This window comes from Labrus mixtus, chromosome 21 (assembly GCF_963584025.1).
Source record: "Labrus mixtus chromosome 21, fLabMix1.1, whole genome shotgun sequence".
Lineage (NCBI taxonomy): Eukaryota > Metazoa > Chordata > Actinopteri > Labriformes > Labridae > Labrus > Labrus mixtus.
In genome coordinates this window covers 20,241,345-20,264,230 of record NC_083632.1, presented here as the reverse complement: position 1 = coordinate 20,264,230, position 22,886 = coordinate 20,241,345, and the positions used below count along the sequence as shown (strand labels likewise).

Below are 22,886 nucleotides of genomic sequence, written 5' to 3'. Positions count from 1 at the left end.
TGGAAAATAAGTAAGGGAGACCAACAGGTCGAACTGCTGGGACATAGGAGAAAGTATAAAAAATAATTTAACAAAGAAATCCCAACAAAAATCAAATAAAGTATAAAGATACTGGATGATTGTTTGACTGTTAAAATATGATGGAAAAGCAAATCCAACCCTCCAGCATCTGGCCTTTCAAACACAGGGCAACATCATGGAAAGAAAAATAGCAGCATTGAATATTGACCAGGATCTCTGTGTTTTATCTGAGGATGACTTTGGTAGCCTTCTCACTGTCACAAAGCACCAGACTCTGTCCACCTTCTTCAGTTGTGCAGACGTCGATCAGCTCCTCTGGGTGATTAATCTGGGAGAGCTGCTGGTGTAAGGTCATTTCTACCACAGTGGATGAGCAGGGCATCTGGCACAGATGAAAAAAGGAGGAGGTTCCTTCAAACTAAGCGACCCCAGCCTGACCATTGTAACAGGTGTGCAGATGAAGGTTGAAATGAGTCATTTTTAGGTTCTGTTGATTGTAAAATGGAAAAGAAAACATCACCTTTCTATTTAACATTTAGCTGGTGTATGACTCAGTGTGATTTTTATTTTAGAAGACTGTATTGTTAACAATAGCTTGTTTTTACAATCCTCTTATGAAACTTAAAAAACAATCACAGGATATATAACTTTTAACAGATGATTTTAACTTACACTTCACTTCTGTGGAAGATGTCAGACCAGCTGCTTTTATCTCTTCTTTGCCTAAATGAAGATACAAAAAACAATTGATTTACTGTTTACTTAAATATATTAGAAAAGCAGACATGAATCACATTACAGACTATCAGTTTGTAACAGAATACAACATATCTTACCACCTGTAGTCTACGGTCTGTGGTGCTAACCTAGCTTAAATATAGCTTAAATATAGAACGATTTCCTTAAAAACAGAGGACCCAGCAGCCCACGTATTTTCAATAATGATCAAAATAGCTGGATTTTTTAAAACACTGTGTTTAAATATTAGACTTTGAATACGGTGGTTTGTTGTACTTACACATTTCTTCATAAGACTCGTAGACCGGCAGAGCGCTTTCGGCGTAGCTGGGCTGCGTAAGTCATCAGGGCAGTACGCTAAATGGGCGGGGCGTGTTACCAGGGCTCCTGCCCCCGGACCCTACTGCGCAGACTCTGGCTCCAAATGACGTCAAAATCGCAAGATGGTAGTGCCCCCTAAGCGTCATATTTTGGCTTCAAGAATGTTGAGTGGGAACAGCTACAGTGCGCGCCCACTGGTCAAACTATGCCACTGGCTGCTGTGACCTAAAACGATATTCATCTCACTGAAAATAACCCTACAAAAGATTCCGTTTGTTTATTTTTCCCCCCTTTAAAATAGTGTTCATAAGTACACATCCGACTAGATTCTAAATGGGAACATTTTGGCTCAGTTGGTAGAGTCTGTCGTCTCTCAACTGGAAGCTTAAAGGTTAATTAACTGCCTCCCTCTATTTAAAAAGTCTGGATGAAAGAGATCATTGAACTTCATAATTTCTTGTACTATAAGAAATAAGCTTCACAAGAAAACGTGGTTGGAAGTTTTGAACAGATACTTTATTTTGGGAGAGCCACTGACCCCTGACTCAGTGTAGGCAGAATTCTTGGATTTCAGAGAAAGCCGTCTAGTCATCTGCTGAAACTGGACTCATTTGAAAAAGTTTTGCTCATTATAACCATTATTGAATGACATTTGTTTATTCTTTAAGATATAATTGGTCTCTAAGGTTCACTTGGACTATGTGTAAGCTCTTCAAGTTCAAATCCTTCACACACAATACTGTGTTGTATGCAAGTCCTTAATGGTGTATGGCGCTTTGACAACTTCCACCTACAGCCTAGATTGGTTTCTTGAGAGTGGATCCAATTAGATAAAGAAAACAACCACTCCTTTGGCAAATTAATAAAACATATCTGATTCCAAACTGGCTCAAATAAGGTGTCAATGTAAACTATGGCAGAAACAGGACAAATATGAAGAAGTTAAAGTAATTGGTTTCCACTCGAACTCTCAACTTCAACTGAAGAAAGAAACAAGCAGTTCTTGATCGTTGAGCTACTTTCAATGATCACATCTTGAAGTGGAAACTGTAGGCAATTCAAAGGTAAATGGACAGCTGTTGCTGGGAGGTAGACTGGGTCGTCTTTTTATCAAAAGGGTTTCAGTCTGATCCCCAGCTTCTTCTAGGTTCATTATACTTCTACAGATATAGATGAAGATATTAGTATCATCTTCATATCACTTAAAATTCATATAAGTAGATGATTACTCATGTACAGAGTGTGAAGGTCAACCCACAGTTGGTTCAGTTGTAGGTACATCTTCTGATGCATTTAACAGGACAAATCATTGGATTTGTATCTGTGGAGGCTCAACTGGATGTTCTGGGTCTGGCAACAGAAACCCTGGTCTAGGTGATTGGACGGATGTTGTCAAAGTTGATTTCTACCCACTTTTCAACCAGAGTCATCTGCTTTCTCTTCCAGCTTCACTTCCAATGTAGTCAATGGCTCCTCTCGTGCATTTTACAATGATGCCCAATGACTTTCCAACTCCCAACCTTCCACCTCAACCAGTATAAACCTGGACTTCTACCCCTTTCCCTGGCTAACCCTTCTCTATACTCTCCTATCAAGACAAAGTTAGCCCAAGCAAGATGAGCTGCTTTGTTGCCTCAGAGACCAAAGGTGGTTCCCAACTTCAAAGAAAACGCCAGATCAAATCTTAGCACTCATTTTGTCATATGACAACCAAGCCAACAGAGCTGTTCTTGGGTTCTTCTTTGACCATCCTCCCTGACAAGCATGGACACCCTGGTTCAGGGTGTTCATATCTTCTGTTACCAATGCATTTGTTGATCGCCGCAGCAACATATTGGCGACATTTTCAAGTCTCTGATCCCTTGCCCATGGCTGTGGAGTAGTTCTTCATCATGAGTGTGAACATATCATCAGAAGCTACATTTACTAAAGAGCATGCTGGATGTAAGCTCACAACCGTTAAACTACTCTGTGATTTATCTTCTGTACAAGTTGCACCAGCTGATAAGTCCTGACATCACTCAGGGCAGAATATTAACAAACCGTCTAATCACAAAATACAGGCACGAGAGCTGTCTGGGGAGTCAAGAGTAAGCATTAATAATCTCCCTAAAGTGGAAATATTCATACAGGTAGGCTGCTACATGTTCTAAGTGTGTGGACGATGTTCCTCTGTAAGATTAGCAAAGACTTAAATCCAATGCAGCGCAGACGCTCCTTGACAACTACAGCTGTGTTTCCCTTTGAGTTGTCAATCATTCTGGGAAGTGTGTATGTGTGGTGATGAGCTAGTCTTGGCATATGATCTATCTAGTAAAAGGTTTACATGTGTGCACATTCCCCCTGCCACCTGATCAGCACTGACAGTTCATATGTTTCATCCTTACCAGAGCAGATATTCCACGGTGCCGTTAAAAGGCTTTTGAAGGTCTTTTTTCTTGTCACATAACACCTATAGTATCCTGTTCCTGACAAAATGTCTCCATCGTTACATGCATATTATAGTGAGAGGCTTTACAGCATGTGTTTAATGTATGTTCATGTCAAAGTCAAGTTTGGTGTGCAAAACTGTAGTCAAAGTTCTGTTGTGTGATAGATGAAAGCAGGAAAAAGGCAGAGAGTTGGAGAGTATTAAAAAACAGAGCGACAGAGGTGACAAAAGCAAACAAATCACATGAACAAAGAGAGACAAAAACAGAAACAGATGGACTGGGAAAGAGGATGCAACACCGCAACACCTTCTATCAACACAGCTTTTCAACATAGTCGTAGTCTAAATGTTTTGACAAGCTGTCAACTGAGATTGGAAGTGAAAAAAAACCTCAGAATCATCCACCATCCTATATTGAGCATTTTATAAACACGTGTACCTTTTTGAAAACACTTCAGAAATGGGGCCTGTATAGATGTTGACTGATGGAATACTGTATGCTCGGCTGAATTTCAATCGTATATTATTTCAAAATGGGTGCAGGTGCAGCGAATGCAAACTCAACTTGTATAGTTTTTACCACTTTAACACTCCACAGCAGTGATGTTGGTTCCTGTTTTATAAAAATCAGTATCAAACACACAAGACATAAAGTCCTATTAATGGTGCCATGTTTTCCTATCAATAGCTGTTGGTTAAGTTCCTTGTAATGTAGTAAATATCCCATGAACACCGCTAGTAAGTATACATGAGTGTAATAGAGCTGTTACCCTTTATTATATGAAAAACAAAGAAATCCAAACTGCAACAACCAGCTTGACCTGTATGTATGAGAGTAGGCATTGTGCTATGGACGAATGGGTTTAATTCAAATTCACTTGAACTCCGACTTACAATAACCTCTAACATGACCTACAACCAAAAAACAACCAAAACGGTTGTGGGTTTCAACCTTCAAATATGACCCCATTGTGAAATGCTCGCAGGACGATTAATTTTATGTTTGGAGAACTACATTGTAGGGATTAGAAGAAATATTCTGATTTTGCTCTAACTAAGTTAGCTGGTTATTTAAATGTCATGCATGAGTTACAAATGTGACGTTACATCTGTAACATTGCAGGTTTAAATATATGCTTCATACCCAAGTAAAGTTGGCAGTTTCCCAAGTGTCCACTTGAGGCTGGCTGCAAAAGCCAAGGCATCTCCATTTAGTCCCATTTTAAAAAGCCCGGATTGAAATAAACATGTCAGCCTGGTACAAAAACAGATATGGTCTGAAAAGCTCATTTCTTTCTTGTAATAAAAAAAAGCACAGGGGTAAACTTTTAGTTTGTGACTAGGCTGTGACCGCAGATATACATGCTTTTTAACATTGAGTTCGGGTACACAACTTATTTTGTCATGAACGTACGTCTAACGTCTGAGGTTAGAACTAGCATATTGCAAACATTAATTATGCATTTTGAACATCTGATTCAAGCTTTTATCACACCTGTCTGGACAACTGTAATGCACTTCATGTGAGATCCTGAGACAAGATTCCAAAGACAAGGCTGCATACCAGAGGAGAATGGGATTTTTCAACTATAGCTCCTTCACTGTGGAGTGAGCTGCCCCGCCAGCCCATGTCAGGCTGTCTCCCACACTGCTTGTTTTTAAATCTGGTCTTAAAAATAATTTTTACGCCTTGGCTTTTTTCGGCATGAGATTGGTGGGTCCTTCTGTCTCTTACTGTTTTACCCTCTCTTTATGTTTTTTTTTCTATTTTATCCTTTTTTTCTTATTTCATTTATTCATGTGTAACCACTGAATTCTGTGGACTGAAAAGCACTTTGGTAAACACGGCTGTTTTATAAAATGGGCTCTCTAAATTAAGCTGGATTGGACTGGACTCTAAAGTAGATAGCCAGAAACAAATACTGACTGGATTGAAAAATACAGGCAAACCCTGCCGATTTCTGAGAAAACTACACAATCACTATACACACACCAGAATAAACAAAATACACACTCCATGCTGCAGAGACTCACTTCTGAGGTATACACACAGACACACTTCAGCATCTCCTCTCTCTCTGACAAACACAAGGTTTACATCCACTTTTATACTGTGCAGCTTCTAAAGGCAGAGAAATGCATGTTATGAATGCACACACACATTAAACATTAACACACATACTTCACCAATCTGCTGCTCATCAGATCTTTAAGCTACAAAGCCTTCCACCTGCTGCCTCATTTCATTTCAGTCTGGCTCAGAAGGCCTGCGGTTCTGTTTTTTCTGTTGGTAAGTTTCTCAAAACTTCTGTTGCTGGAGAAGCTAGTTATTGAAATATGACCAAATAGTTGAATTTAATTAATTTTACAGCTCGGAGGACTTCATATTTTCCATTAGCTTTAGGGGTAGAGAATATTCTCCAACTGAAAATATGCGCTGATGAAATTGGTAAAGCCGTACCATGCATGGCTGATGTTTAATTAATTCTACAAAATGTTGACCATGACGTGGTTAAAACAGCATCACCTTCAGGAAAGTTCTCTTTCATTCTTAGTGAAAGTTTGTGAGTAGACCAGACCTCTGTGTGAACATTTCAGATTTTTCTAACCTCAGGAAATCTTAATAAGGAAGCAGAAAGACTCATTATAGCAGCGTTATTAACTTTTCTGCCACTTTTGGTCCAACATGCCATTTTGATACCAGTTCATATGATACCATGGTTTCCTCAGAAAAATAAATACATTACATCTACATTTTAATCAAAAAGCTTTATGTGATGACCACGATTACATTATATCCATTTACGTTTTAAATTGTCTCTGTCAGTAACTTTGTGTTTTTGCTTCTGACCATCTTGCCCAGGTCTCCATTGGAAAAGAGGTTCTTAATCTCAATGGGAACAACCACAACAACATGGTTAAATAAATAAAAAAACTTTAGGTAACAATGTTGAACTTTTAAATTGTCAGAGAACAAGTGGGTAAGTAATTAAAGCTCCTGTAATTGATTCTGCATTGATTTTTTTCTGAAATAATCTGCTGTTAATTGCATCACTCACTGTACAAAGAAAAATGTGGAAAATGCCAATAAACACTCAGCAGCGTTCTGTTACAGCTGCCCTCTGTCACTGCTTCAAAGCATTTAACCTATTCGACACAACCAACCAGTCTTGACCCTGATGGCCTTCTTTGCTTTTGAAGGTCATAAAAAGGCATTGATACTAATTTCCGTCCTTCATATCCAGCTAATACCTCATCATAGGCACTTTAAACTAGAAAGATTCAGTCTGACATTTTGGGTCAAAGACATATCAGCAGATATTTCTAACTCCCGATGTACAAACTATCTACATTCAGAAGACAGTCCGAGTGGAGATTTTCATCATGAACAACAGATTCAAACGGGGTTTGGTAGAAAACAAACAAACAACACAAAATAGTACAAAAAAAGATGAAAATAGAGATCTTAAAGGTCCAAGATTCTCAGCTTGGACTCAATAAATATGCAGCATGCGAGCCATTCTTTGCTTCTCAAGGTAAAGTCATCTTTGTCTGAAGGACAGGTCACTCAAGGCCATACTTCAGAACATTGCAGGAATGTTGATATCCCCCTGGAGCTTCACAAATCAAAAAAATTGTAGGCAAAGACCACTTGTAAAGGGAGTTGCCAGAGTTTTCATCATAAATATATATCAAGTGATCAGAAAAACATCTTTGTCAAATTGGCCCCTGGTTAGTAAAGGAGAAAACAAAGCAGAGATGAGTTTTCTTTTGGCTTTTTTTTAGGTTTTTGAGTAATGAACTGGAATACAAATGTGTTAACAAGAAAGCTGGTCTCCATGGTGAAACCAAGTTAGTTGACTTCCAGCAGTGGGATCATTGGTGTATTGACTAGACTTCACATCAATGCATTGAGGCAAAACTCAAAACACCTCTTCCCGGGCAAGAACAAGTTCGGTGTTAAGTTTACTTAAAGTTTTTAAAATAAGAGTGAATTGAGCATCAAGTGAGTTGGTTCTTCCAGCAGTGGTGTTGAAGCTTCAAAATGTGGTCAGAGCGTAACACTGCTCTCCATACAGTTATGGCTGACCTGCTGGAGATGGTGAAAACCAATAATTCACACAAACCAGCAGTGGAATGGGCTTCCAGAGAGCTTTTGTAGACACTATGACACAGTCTATGCCTTTTATAAACAGCTGCTTTTTCACATGTTACCACACAGTCATACAGACCCACACTCAGACACACAAACACTCACATACTGTACATGCACACTCAAGCTTTTCTCCCATTTTCAGGGGAACTCATCATTGAGTCCAGCTTCTATAGCCGTGAAAGTGCAGTGTCTTTGAAGGTGGGGAGTCCGTCCGGAGCGTTTGGCTGTGGTAGAGTCAAATCCCACCAACCAGAGAATCGGGGTCAGAACCAAATTATCTCCCAAAGGTTGGAGTGGGACAGAGGAGAACAGGATGTAAAGCAGAGGAGAATGAGGAGAGACGTAGAGGAGCACTGCCTTTATAACTGGAAGAGTAAGAAGAGAAACAGAGATCTGGAGTGGCCATTGTTCTCTTTACAGTCAGAGTGAGTGTGCATGTTGTATAAGAGTAAAAAGATGGAGAAAGACGAGGTGCTGGTAACTAACTCAACTAACCTTGAGCTATTTAACCTCACCATGCCTCATTTGCTCTACGGGGTTTAACATTTTACAACCTAAGATACATTTTCATTGGCTGATATACATTTTTACGACTGGTTAAAGATGGGTTGGGACAGAATCTTTTATTGGTCTGGCTGTAGCAGCTCAGTCTGAAGGGACTTGGGTTGGAAACCGGAGGGTCGCCAGTTCAAATCCCAGTGCGGACCATAATATGGAAGTTGATCTGGGAGCAGGAGATGTGCCAGGTCACTTCCTGACTGCTGCCGAGGTGCCCTTGAGCAAGGCAGCCGCTCTGGTTTGCTCCCTGCGTAGCAACCCCATTCTGACATCTCTTCATTAATGCATGTCCACAGGTCCAGTTTGTGCAAGTGTGTGAGAAGCATGCCAGAATCAGAATGAGAAACACTTTATTAATCCTAGGAGGAAATCTGTTTGCTAGAGTTGCTCATAACACCAAAAATCAGTAGGAAGAACAGATAAAAATGTCTCTCAATAACAGAGAGTAAAACCAGAATTTCCATCAGGGATTAATATATATACATTAATTACAGTATGTAAAATTTAAAAACGCCACCTCTCCCTGGAGTGAAGAGTGATTGTCCACACAGAGACAGACAACCATAACTATCAATAGCACATCTGTGCTTGGAAGCTACAGCTAATTTAAATCTGTGGGCAACTGAAATCTCTAATTTTTTTAAACATTATTTAAGAAGCTCTTTTATAACAGGCACTTTACTGAAACTGGCACTTCATGAAGGATTTTGCAGTGACCAATTTTCCCCTAGTACATGCACAATGATGAAAAATAAAGATATTCTATTAATAGTCCTCTGTGAAGGTTCCCCGTTGATGTATAGAAATGATAACTCTGCTTGAGTAATACAGTCTGAAACTAAAATAAAGATATATCAAGTATTTTAAAAGATTGATGTTCTACCCGTAATGTTGTAAACTACTTTAAGGGCCATTAGAAGTCTGAAAGGTTGACAGCACTGATCTACAGGGAACATGAGACGAGGGGGAACGAGGGTGAGCGATGGCTAACAGCAACTGTTGTGCTTATCTGGTCCAGTAGGAGCAAGTGTTTTAAAGTTTGTTAGCCGTACATCAACTGAAAAGAGCAAAAGGGAAAGAAGAAGCAAAGAGAATAATGGAAGCATGAAGCTCACCTTGTTCCCTATGGCTTTCTTGGGTGGGAAGTTGAAGGTGTCCACCTGTGGGAAGTGGATTCTCAGGTGATTGTGGAGCTCCCTGAACTCGGTGTAACGCCTGTACACGTTCCACTCGTTGTCCAGGATACGGATGTACACCTGAGGGCACGTAGGACACGTCTTTAGAATCACAAACATCAACAGTAACGGCGGTTTACCTCAGATAAACTGAAAGTAAGCTTGTCTGATTATTCAATAAAGTTATAAAAGTATAAAAGGTGACAAAGTCAGAACTTAGTCATCGAGTATTCTACAAGCAAAAAATACAAACTTTTTTTCTACTTCTTTTGTTGATCACATTTTTTTGGGGGGGGCTCTTACAGTCTCTGACAATAACTAAATGAGATGGGTGACAAAAAGACGTCCTCTCATCCTTGTAAATGTGTGTTTTCACTCACATAGTGAAGCACATAAGAGGGAAAGAGTGTGTTTATAGGCATGACTGTGCTGGCACCATTTCCATGGCCCATTACCTTCTTTATTCAGACTCACGATAGATAGAGGGAGCAGAGAGAGAAGGAGAGATGAGCCTATTACAACAAAGAGAAGGAGAAAAATAGGGAGTGCCGGGGTTTCATTTTCACAGTGGAAAAAAAACAAGAAACACAAATAGACAAAAGAGAGAGTAGAGCGGCTTTTTTTCGAGAATTCAATTTTGAACAACACGACAACAAGAAAATCAGACTTGATTCCTGTAAATAAAAGAAGCAGAAATTGATCTTGAAATCGACCAATGTACGTAGGCAAGGCTCCCCGCCTACCAGGCAAGTGGAAAAGTAAAGTAAACAAAAAGCAAGAATGTCAGAAGTGAGCTGAAATGTTGAACTTCATGCTCCATTCCAAATACACACATGGTCCAAAAGGTTTTCAGAACTGCTATTACCAACAAGAAGTTACACACATATGGTCAAGAAGCCAGAGTGGATTGAATGGACTGAAGTGCTTGATCGCGACAAAACAACCCATGGTGCAGAGAAGATGGATATAAAGGCTCCAGAGTACTCCAACAGAAGAGCCGTCAATCTACAAACGACCGAAACTCCCGACACCATTCAGGTGTCAGAATGGTCGAAGCTGCATCCGGCAATTTTCAAAACCCTTCAATTTGACATTCAATCCCACAACAAGCAACAGTTTGGGAGAAGTGGGGATGAGATAGCGAGGGTTTCTCTTTTCTGGAACTTTTTAGGCGTACAAGCAAGGACGAGCATGTGAATGTCTTCAGGAAGAGACTGACGGCCATTTTTAAACATTTAGACATTTCATGGAATCAATAAAAATAAAAATGACAAAGCTAGAAGTTTAGAGGATCATTTAGTCCTGAGAAACCTCGACTATGAATTTCTTTAAAGAAGTTTTTCAATCTTTCCACTTCCTCACCTTGCCATCCTTGGTCCTAAGTTTTCATGAACCACCGATGTTCTTAAATCATGCTTCCCAGTTTCTTTGCCGTCAGTCACTTGTTCTGGTGGGGATGTCCGGCTCAAACTTCAACTTTCTTCTCTCAAAAATGTCAAAGTTTGTGCATGCTCACAACAGCACGCACAAAGGTCCATCTCCGGCTTGTGCCAGCAGTGCTACTCCCCTCTGCTCCGCTTTTTTTGATGCAAGCATGTGTCAAGGCAAACAGAGCAGATCCACCTGGACAGGAAGTCAGACAAGGGACCTCATAGAGCATTCAGTCAATATCAAATTAAAACTACAGATTCCCCATCATATATCCCATCACCAATCAACATTACGCCCAAACAGACACCAAACCAACAGCAAATCACCCTCAGAAAGTTACCTGTTGCTTGCATATCGTTCTTGCCCCCCCCCTCCCCGGGCAACCCGTGAGGCCGTTCCACAATTGATCCGTGATCCGTGGGATCAACCCCCAACGATTCTGGCCGCATGCGATTTGTGATTTGTTATCATTTTGTAAGATAAATGTGCTGATGCTGCAGCCTCTCAGTGAACAGAAGGCAGCATTTGTGTCATGCCTGTAGGCAGATGTGTGACCAAAATCTATGATGCGTTCTGAACGGTGAGATTTAAGATCCGCTCCATCACTCCTTCATATTGCATCGTGTAACGTCTTGTCTTTTCATACGTATGGTGTATCTTCATATCCCATCGTGAGTTACCCTGCTCTTTTACTCAGAGATCTTTAGTCAGCTTGGGCGATGCAGTTCAGCCAAGGCTTCATGACAAACATGAAAGATGTGACATTTTTAGGCAGCCATTAAGAGGAGACTGAAGGCTGGAGCTTTGTCGGATGTTCCAAATGTCTCGCTGTTAATATTTCAGAATCACTGTCGTACACGTCTAGACGAGGGTTGATGTTTTTGAAAAGATGCAGAAAAAGACTTTTCACAGTATATCAGAAGACGTGATCTGAAAGCCTGTACCATCATTTAAATGGGTGAGCTGAGCCAATCGGGGATGAATGAAATACCACATATCTCATCCAATGATTCCTTATCTTTAGGTTTATCAATCTACACTGTGATCAAAGAAAATGATAGACTCAAAGGTTAGAGGGTCTTTGCAGCGGTGAGAGCACATTCATCAGCAGTAACAACTGCTGTAATATAAAGTAGAATTCAAGACTTCAGGAAAGAACTGAAGAGTTTGAAATGAATGCTACACATGTGTGTATGTATATACTTTTCCATAAACAACGAAATGTCAGTTTTTACAATCAATATTTGTCTTTGTGCAATTCAAACAAATCAAACAGGATTTCAATGTTTTACAAGTCTTCACATTCTCGTTGTTTTAACATTTTACACCATGCTCCAAGTTTTCAGGAATTGGGGTGAAATTCAAAAAGTACTGTGATACTGTGTGAGGTGAAAGGTCCGGGTGCAGCAAAGGAAGTTGGGTGTTATTGTGTCGCCCGCTCATTTGGTTGACTTTCCAACCCAGTCAGCAGTTTTGACAGCTGACAGCAGTTCAGTGAGCTTTCTGAGGTTATTAATCTACTTCAGCTAATTCTTCTAAGTCCTAACTCATTCAAATCTGGGAAAGAAAGATATGCCAAACATTTTCCAAAAGTCCTCAAGGAAAGAAAACTGTCCAATCAGCTGATCAGTCTTCTGTAGATCTTTGGGTACAATGCAAACAGTGGCTCAAAGATTTAGAGTTTGAAAAGCCCCGACATTCAATAACCTGTTGTATGTAGAGCAGCTGAAAGGAAGGAAGTGAATCTAGTAAATGACGGTAGTGGTTGACGTGATGAGAACAGACAAGGACACTAATGGGCTTGAAGTTGTCATCTCAGCATTTTATGTCTGACCTAAAGAAGTGCATCTTAGTTCTGGAGACTTTTCTTTGCAACTCAGGAGACATGCGCTGACTTTATGTGGTCTGGTTGCGTGCATGTCTCTCACGCCTTCTATTTATGCTGACTGATCAGTGCCACGTTACATTGACAGCCTCATTCAGGGTGAATCCAAACTACTTTGACTTTATTCTGAAGTTTTCTCAAGCTGGAAAATAGCTGAATATCCAAATAAGCCAAGACACTCTTAAAAGACCTCATCATGACGTACTATGCAGCATTTTCAATATGTAGCACATTTTTAGAACCAGTTTGCAATTCAAGTGAAGTGGGAGGCCACAAATTCCCATTTTGTGATGTTCTTTTTAGCTACTAACAACATTAAATAATTGCACTTGTGGCCTGAAGAGTAAGAGATTTTGCTCTTTTCTTTATTCAGAGTTTATAACTAACGTTAAGGTTAAACATCGGCTTCATTTCCATGTGAGAAAAAAACACTCAAGGTCTCCATCTGTTTTATTTAGGCGCCAAACAATATGGAAAATTATGCACATTTAAATCACCTTCACAATCTAATACATAATAAATGTACAAAACACTGGAACGCTGAATTTCCACACATCAGCCTAACACACTCCGTAATTGTGGGAAAAAAATCAATGAAAGGAAAGTGAAGGTCATCCTGAACAGTGGCTGTAATATGAAGTTAGGTTCTAAACATGTATCAGAGTAAGGCTTGTTCTCTTTAGTTGACTTCATGTTCTGCTGAAATACCCCAAACATGCAGTCCTTACAAGCACGACAAATGACTAAATCCAGAACCTTTCAGGACAAATGTTTCTATTTCCATCAGATGTCATCCATGCCAAGGACCTCAAAGTGTCTAGATGAGGACCCGAGTGCAGATAACAAAAACTCAACTATTAATTAAAACAAAAAGGCGATACCTGGCTTACTTTTCAAAATCCAAAAGGAGAAAACCAAGAGTCACAAGGAAACTTCAAAACAGGAACACGGGGAAAACCTGCCGATGAACTGACAACGAGAGGGAAGGTACACTAAAGCCGTTTTCAGATATGTACTACTGAAAATATCTAGATAATATCAGGAGGACTGCTCCGGATATTCTCCTTACCTGGCTGTTCATGTTATATGCACCACACAGCGAGAGACTAGCCCTGTTAGACTTCATTTAAAAAAAGACGTGAAAGTAGAAGACGAAGCGATGAGAGTGAGAATATTTGCCTTGCTACGCTTAGCGGAAACACACTATCAAGAAAAGAGCGGAGAACAACATACTGGAGAACAGGAAACGTAATGCAGCCGTTTAATGACATTCACAGAGTATACACTCCATGCAGCGTGCAGCAGGTGCACAAAAACAGGAAATGAGTACTTAACACTGGAATTAACAAAATATCAAACTTGACCCAAAAAAAGCCCAGTTTCCACCAAGCAGTCCGGTTTGGATCAGTACAGTTTGGTTCAGTTCGGTACGGTAAATCCTAAACTTGCTTGCGTTTCCACAGCCAAACCGTACCCTTATTTGGTAAAGAGTGTAAGCCAGACGGAGATAGCCGAGTCAGCTATGTAACAGTGTGACATCATAACAACCCAACACAGTAGGCAGCTATTAATTGAGTTAAACGTTCAAGAAGAACAGGGACACAGTAATGAAGGGACCCTTTGGGGTTGGATCGGTACCCTTGGCACCCAAACAGAAGGGTACCAAAAAAAGTAGGACGGTACAGATCCCTTATTTTGGTACCATTCCAAACTTTTGATGGTGGAAACGGCAATAAAAAGGTACCGAAATGAACCGGACTGCTTGGTGGAAACAGGGATCTCGTCACATTTCAGGTGTTTTATGTGTGACATGTGGGAGTAAAAGTTATCTTGAAAACCTTAATTACATAAGCAGTAATAACTGAAACGTGCTTCAAAGCCAGACTGCAGCGGGTGCAAAGGGTCACATGTCTATATATGTGTTTGTACTCTATGAGCTGCATTAGCAAAGATGTGATGATAGCTCCATGGCTTCTATAGTCTCTCAGATATCAGATGTCTGCTCACATGGGGCAGTTTTAACACAGCGAGCTTAATCCACTTTCCACCGTCTCTTCGACATATTTATTTATGGCAACGCATTAGCCTCTATGAACAGCTAACAGCTCCCTCCGCCCATCTAAACAAAAATAGAGTCTCTTTATCTCTGACAAAAAATCTCAGCCACATCCAAACTGCAGCCTCCTTGAATATTTGAACGCCGGTTGCTTTGATTTTATTTTCTATGAAAGCTGTCTTCAAAAAAGAACAGGGGCTGTAATCACAGTTCAGAGACACCTCGTGGAAAAGGTTTGAAGGGTTTTGGCTGTTGTTAAAAGCTCCGCTGTGATGGACAGGGTGTTATTGTCAGTATTTAAATGGTTATGAGAATATCTGAGAAAGCATAATAATACGTTTGATGAAAATATAACCTCAATGACAGCAAATGAGATGGAAAAATCCACTTTTGGTTACTGGAATAAGAGCGATTTATGCTGCTGAGAAAGGGTTTTTCGTTTGACAGTGAAGTGCTGTAGTTCACGTCTTTATGATACAGACTCTTCCAGGAAAATTGGCTCACCTACGTCAGGTGCAAACTCAATGCATTCAGCTTCAGGCCATACTGTGCAGTGAAAGGTCAAACATACACTACTCCTTACAAACTTGATGGTATTTTGGTCTATTGAGACATGATGTAGGTGCAGGAAATTGTCTGTGCCTCTTGCACAATGGGTTTCTTATGTAATAGGCCCTTTCAGGGAAGCCCTATACACTCTTGAACATTTCCATTCATCGTCCTGGAGGGATGCATGTGTGGATGCAAACAGCAGAATCTTTTACTTTGTAACCCCCTCCCACTAGAAAACGTTTGAATGACTTCAAGGATATGTGAACGCAGCAGGTAACAGTCTGGAAACATTCACCATGTGCGAGTGGAAAGGGAGTTTACTTTGTTTACACTCAATGGAGTTTCACCGATTTACAGTTGCAGCGTTTTCTACTACTACATGTTGTGTTTTTAACCCAGAAAAACTCTCCTTCTACTCGTCTTCCTCCTGTACGCTCGACATGAAGTCATATCCTTAATCTCTCCTCCACTATGTTTAAACAGGAGGCATAGTGCGAGCTAAGTGCATGAGACAGCCATCTTTAGCAGCACTTAAGTGAAGTTATTCTGAAGCATGCCAATAAAATCTGCCAATGAAAAAAGGTGGGAAACCTCTTTGTAAAATGCAAGCGGAAACCTATTAAGCCAATGCAGAAGTAAGAAAAACTGCAGTCATCAAGAACCCATTACATAGTTTGCTATGTTAAGTGACCATTGGGAGTAACTAATCCCAATCATGCACATTTATACTCCGCCGCCCAAGTACGGGAGCAACTTGGGGTTAAGTGTCTTGCCCATGGACATATTGGACATGTGGCTGCAGGAGCTGTGGATCAAACACCCGACCTTCCGGTTCAGAGACGACCAACTCTACCAACAGCTGTCTCCAAGTGTCCACTTGAGGCTGGCTGTAAAAGCCCCATAAGTCCTATTCACCCAGCAGAAATAATCATGTCTACAGCTTGCTTCAAAATAACAAAAAAACTAATTTGGTCTGAATAGCCCATTGGCACACACTGCGGGGGGAGGTAAAATTCTGATGAAGGATAAGAGTTATTCATAAAAAGGGGCCTGGCTAAACTGACTGACAGGAGCATTGTAGCTGTTTGTCTGGAGGCGTAAGGCCTGCCCGAGCTCCAACTCTTTGCCTCTTTTATTGGGTTGCCCTAACAGTTAGTTAGTTTGAGAAAACATTTTTAACATGGCAACCACTACCAATGAGCATCAAAGTCCACTTCAGAAACCAAAGAGAGACGTCACTGAGACAACGTTTAAACACAGTCTGTGGTTAAATGGAAACCCAAAAGGAAGATACATCGGAAAGAACCTTAAAGCTTCAGTGAGGAGTTTCTAACTGGTTATGAAACAGACTGACATGAACACTGATGCCTCGATGTGATCTACAAAAGCAAACAAGACCAACAGTGACAAGATGATCATTTCTATATCATAAACTTTGATGCTTATGTGGTGTACTAGTCAGACGAGACCATTAACAGCACGCTGAGAGACCAGCCTTTGTTGACATTTTCAACAAGATTCCCACTGAGTGATATTATCTGTTAAAGGAAAGCAGGATGAGATTTTTCATAATTTCTCATGTAGAGGACGATATCAGCAAAAGAGATGTGACGTACTGCTCTACCCATAGGGGTCGCCAAAAACAACTCAAACAGAAGGTTCATCACAGGAGCTTTAATGTGACAGTTTTAGTTTATTGTTTGTTTATTTAAAAAGCGTACCTTAACCTCAAAATGAAAGAAGTTGATCAGAAAAAAAGGCCTTTGATAAGATCATTAATCTGTTATTCACAGAAACGCTCAATATTTGAACTTCTTTGGAGAAGCCCTCTTCCAAGCAGACAAGTTGGACTCATTCCTAAAGATCAGGAGTGACATTGAAGACAGACTCAATATGTACAATATGCAGATAGAAATGGAAATGATTGCGGACAAAAATGAGCAACAGACAGCAAAAGCACAAAGAAAATGAAATCAATTTCCCTGTAGCGACATATAAATGTGTGTTGTGTCTTTTCAGTGAGTGATAATTCATTTCAACAATCGATGTCCGATGACATTCATCAGATGCTTGCAGAGTGACACTGTAATAAAAAGCCGGGCTCTGTGTTTCCCCGGCCTGCTTGGATGTAAGAAGGCTAGCATGGGATTTCATTTATTCATGAAGTTCCCCATTACCAGAAACCCCAGCAACCGCATCAACACATCCGCCGTGATGCATGATTCAAAGTTTCTAATTGCGTGTGTGAAATGTGTGAGGAAGTTCCAGCACCTGGTAGAAACCCAGCAGACACCGCACCACAGCTTTTGGAGGAATGTGTGAAAAACTTCAGAGAGAAAGAGAGATGTGAAACAGAGAATCTGTAAATGGATAATTGCAGTGTTTTCTCTGCTTGACATTCAACTTTAGCCCGAGGGCTTTGCAAGCAGGTGGAACTCGGTTGGTCGTGAGCCACAGCTGAGACTTACAGAAAGAGTGGATGATAATGATGTCTCCCTCCCTTCTGTATCTCTCTCTCTCTCTCTCTGAAGACCATGCTCTGTTGATCCCCCATCTGACAGACAGGCTAACTGAAGGAGCTCCTACTGTGGTGAAAACTGTTTGCAAATCTATTTCCAGCACCCCAGGAGACCCACACGGGGATCCTCCTTACTCAACTTTACAATAGGAGGACGACGTTACTGCAAGGTACAGGGACGAGATGCCTGAAGCCTCCTCTGACCAATGTATGGCAAGTTGAAAATATGTAGGAATTCAGTTTGGTGCGCTCTGGTCCTCGCCAAAGGTCTCTGAGCTGAGACTGCACTGTGGTACAGACACCCTTACTGTAGTGCTTTTATGCCTCACCCTGACAGACAACATGCATTTGTTGACAAGCAGCTGGCAAAGACGTTGTGAGAAGCCAAAAAACCATGTCGACAGACTTTTTATTTTTTTATTTGATATACTTCATTGATCCCTGAGGGAAATTCTGTTATTGACAGATGTGCTTCTCACACACATTGGTCCAGATAACACACATGCACTAACAGGACATGAATGTTTTATTTGGCTTTATATTTTGTTGTGCTGTCAGATTTTTTTTTAATTTGTTTTCGTTCATGTTCTATGGTGATGTTACCCTTGTGTTTTTTGTCTTCTGTGTGCTCCTGCTGCAACGCAAATTTCCCCTTGTGGGACAATAAAGAATCTGAATCTGAATCTGTGGACATTAGTGGAGAGATGCCAGAGTGGGGCTGCTACACACTGCTAAGCAGGGAGCCCACCAGAGCGGTTGGGGGTTCGGTGCCTTGCTCAAGGGCACTTTGGCAGTACCCAGGAAGTGCCCTGTCACCTCTCCAGCTAGCAGACCAACTTACGCATCAGGACTGGAACCAGCGACCCTCCGGTTCCCAAACACTACTGCCGCCCCACAAGGTTCACCGTTAAGCATGTGAAGCAAAAACCACCAGTTTCAACATATTTTGGGGGACTGACAAACATTTGAACACTGGTCAGAGCTATTGAGAGAGATCGAGGAAGACTTTAATATAATTTCATTGCAGGACAATGATTAAAGCCACCAATAAAACTGAGTGAGCAAAATAAAAAGAAAGCTTTGGATCCTGTGAAAGAGATTAGCTCAGAACTTCTTCAAAGGTGTTTGTATTGGTGTTTTTAGGTGGAGAGTGATAATTAACAAGCAAATTAAGAGAGTGAGCCAAGTGGAACCGACGCCAAGCCAGCAGAGGCTCGTGTCATTCCCTCCCTCTTCACTATTCAGGCCAAAACATTTGCCCAATTAGGCAGGAAATAGCATTTGGAGTTTTTTTTTTTAGAAATGGGAAGGCAGGGAAGAACCACAGTACAAAAAACAAAAACAACATGAATATAGTTAGACTCGACTGATGCCTCTGACCTCTGTCCAGACGGGGGGAAAACCATGCATACATGTTGCTCTGGTGTTGACGATGTTAGTTAGTTGCTGACTGTTGTGGATTGAAATGTCTAAGATCAAATCAAATCAACTTTATTTATATAGCACTTTAAACACAACATTGATTGATCCAAAGTGCTGAACATTGCAGAAACAAAGCATTAAAAAGTAACAGACAAGAATAACAACAATTAAAAAACAAAAACAAAAAAAACAGGTTACTGAACATTAAAAGCAATTGAGTAAAAATATGTTTTGTTTTAAGGCGAGTTTTAAAAACACCAATAGTGGGAGAGAGACAGATGTCTGGGGGCAAAGAGTCCCATAGTTTTGGTCCTGCAATAGAAAAGGCCCGATCCCCATTGCACCTTGTCCTCGATTTAGGCAGTGACAGAAAGTTTTGAGCAGATGACCTAAGATCTCTCACCGGTTTATATGGGGATAGGAGTTCTGAGAGGTAGGCGGGGGCAAGTCCATTTAATGCCTTAAACACAGTCAGAAGTATTTTAAAATCAATCCTGAGCTTGACTGGATGATGTCATTCTTTTAGTGGCTCAGCTGTGGCTCAGCTGTGGCTCTGTGGTAGTTAGCCTCATCTAATCATCATCATTTGGGGTCGGCTGTGGCTCAGTTGGTAGAGTCGGTCACCTCTCAACCTGCAGGTCGGGGGTTCAACCCCAGCTCCTGCAGCAACATGTCCGATGAGTCCTTGGGCAAGACTCTTCTTAACCCCAGGTTGCTCCTGCTGCTTCGTTGGCGGCATGTGAATGTGTATGAATAGGATTAGTTAATCCTGATGTACACTTTACATAGCAGCCTCTGTGAATGTGTAGGTGTGACCTGTGGTGTAAAATATCTATGGTTAATCAGTCTGTGTAGGCCTGGAAACGGTTAAAACATTCTACGGATACACATTTTTCTGGCTTCTGGCACATCTAAATGTCATTATTCTATCATACAGACTGATTAGTGATGGGACTGTCGCCTCATTTTAGGGTTTTTAGTTTCTTCTTACTATAAATATCAATTATGTACCAGTCTTTAACGCACCTTTTGAGATATGTCTTAAGTTACGCCTGAACTATTCCATTAGGAAAAACAGGGGAAAAACTTTTAAGTCAAACTTTTTACTAGAAACACTAATAGAGTGACTAATGGGCTGTTTGGCAAACCGGTGGCGCTTATGGAATGCCCTCCTATAGGGCTAAGGGTGATCTTTGAAAAAAATACTAGAAATGTCATTTTTATTATGATAATGTTATGACGAAGCATCTTAAAGAGCAAAACTACGGTTGACGAGAATTGTAGATAAGCAGAGGAGATAGGCGCAAAAAACAGTCCAAAGGAGGAAGTCAGAGAGAGGGTGATTACTAAGTTGACTGCAGTAGAGATGTTTATTTTAGAGCGCTGCTGCTGCTGCTCCTCACAGCCCACAGAATTAGACACAGTGCAGAGAAAAACCAAAGGATGCAGATGAGGAAGACAGAAAGACGAGGGAGGTGGAGGGATGTTGTTGGACGAGTAGAGAGGAGGCGGAGGAGGAGGAGGAGGAGGAGGAGGAGGTGGAACTAAAGACATTCAATACAAGGGGCAACTACAGTTGAACCTGTAGAGAAACACGAGAACAATAGGCAGAAGTAGAAGAAAAGGAAGAGTGGAGGAGAAAATGGAGGCAAAACTAAGAATTGCTCTGATGAGTTTGCTTGCCTTTGAATTATGGGAACGATTTAATGGGGGAATTATTGACAGTCTTAAGATTGAGCCAACAAAGAAATACACAAGCAACACAAAGACGAGCATCACTGTGGCTGCGTGGTGAGGCGATGGGTGGCACCAGGAGAAAAATAATCCATATTCCTTTGTTTTGGTACAAAGCAGCTTCACACAGGACCAAACACAACTGTGTTGCCTTAGTGAATAAAATGCTTTTTATATGTCTCACCACGGCCTTCTGTTTGTTGAAACAAGCTCTATTTAGTGACCTCCCCCCCCCATTTCTTAGGTTGGCAGTTGTGCAGGTAACTGCTCCTGGTCGGCTGATAGAGACGGGGATATTTATTTGGTGACATAAAATCAAGTCATTCACCTTTAGTATGTCCGACACCTTCTGTCTCTGCCCGGGGAGGTTTTTAAAGCTTCATGAGGTAGAGATGAGCTCTTAAATATCAAAGAGAAGAGAGAAAGGCATCTCTCTAATACCTCAGAAAGGACCTCACTCTTCAATTGTTATTCTAAAGATGTTTTGACAATTTACTCTGAACTCACCACAAAATAGAAGGAAACACATTTTAATGACGTGTTATGTAATAAGCCATTACCAAGTACGTTGTGAAAGTAATAAGAGAGAATTGAATCAAGACGACGACGTCGACGGATCACTTTGGTGTTGCTTCCATTAATCAGTAAAATATCATAAAGCAGAAGCAGATGGTGTTTCAAGGGGAACCCTTCTCATTAAAATGTAATCACTGAAACTAAAAGAGAGTGACAAGAGAGGGTTTCTCCACACATGCTACAGACTCCCCGCCCGAGCTTTTTTCTGCAATCCCTGTCAAAAACAAGTCTTCAATCTGACGGGGACTTATTATTAATTTATTCTGTTTTCATTTCCTGTTTGAATTTTAGAGAAAAAAGGCAGATCACTCTACAAATTGGCAAAGAAATAACAGTGTGCTTGTTACTAAAGGGCCCAAATGATACGGGATTTTTGAGGCAGATACAGATTTCAATGTTTTGGAGAAAAAAGAATCCAATACTGATATATCGGACGATATCTTTCTTTGATCTATGTTTGATTTCTTAAGATAGATACATACACACACGTTGATCCCTGAAATGCAGTTATCAAACACTTAAAAAGATATACACTCACCGGCCACTTTATTAAAGGGATACTTCACCCCTTTGCATTAAGCTTTGTATCATTAGAAACCTGGTAGTATTTTTGAATGGTCGTGCATCCCGTCCTCATTTTCCCCTGAGATGGGAAATCATATTTCTATATTTGGCCGCCGGGGCCACCGCTGGCCGCAGCAGCCGAGACACAAAACCGGCCTGTCGGCAGCAACCGTCTCGCGGCTATATTGAAATATTGCTGGCCGCCACCAGCCACTGCCAGCTCAGCAGCAGAGAATGAATTTCACATTTCTACTACATGACCCAATGTCAATACAGATTCATGTTTCAACGGAAGTGAAGTATCTCTTTAAGTACAGCTGTTCAACTGCTTGTTATTGCAAATATCTAATCAGCCTATCACATGGCAGAAACTCAATCCATGTAGGCATGTAGATATGATCAAGACGATCTTCTGAAGTTCAAACCGAGCACCAGAATGGGGAAAAAAGTTGATTCAAGTGACTTTGAACGTGAACGGTTGTTGGTGCCAGACTGGCTGGTCTGAGTGTTTCAGCAACTGCTAATCTAAAAAGGATTTTCACGCACAACCATCTCAAGGGTTAACAGAGAATGGTACGTTAAAGAGAAGATATCCAGTGAGCTGCAGTTCTCTGGGCGAAAACGCCTTGTTGATACCAGAGGTCAGAGGAGAATGGCCAGAATGGTACGAGCTGATAGAAAGGCAACAGTAACTCAAATAACCCCTCGTTACAACCGAGGTCCCCGTTCACTGATTGAGCATCATTTA

General features: G+C 40.9%; 1 protein-coding gene across 2 annotated transcripts in view; it reads right to left on the bottom strand.

Annotated features, from left to right (window-relative positions):
* Positions 1-22,886, bottom strand: part of snx29 (sorting nexin 29) — a 175,518-nt gene that overhangs the window by 26,272 nt on the left and 126,360 nt on the right. For both annotated transcript variants that reach the window (XM_061028823.1, XM_061028825.1), the window contains exon 19: positions 9,341-9,481. In XM_061028823.1, the coding sequence (XP_060884806.1) occupies positions 9,341-9,481 (141 nt within the window). The remainder of the gene's footprint in view (positions 1-9,340; positions 9,482-22,886) is intronic.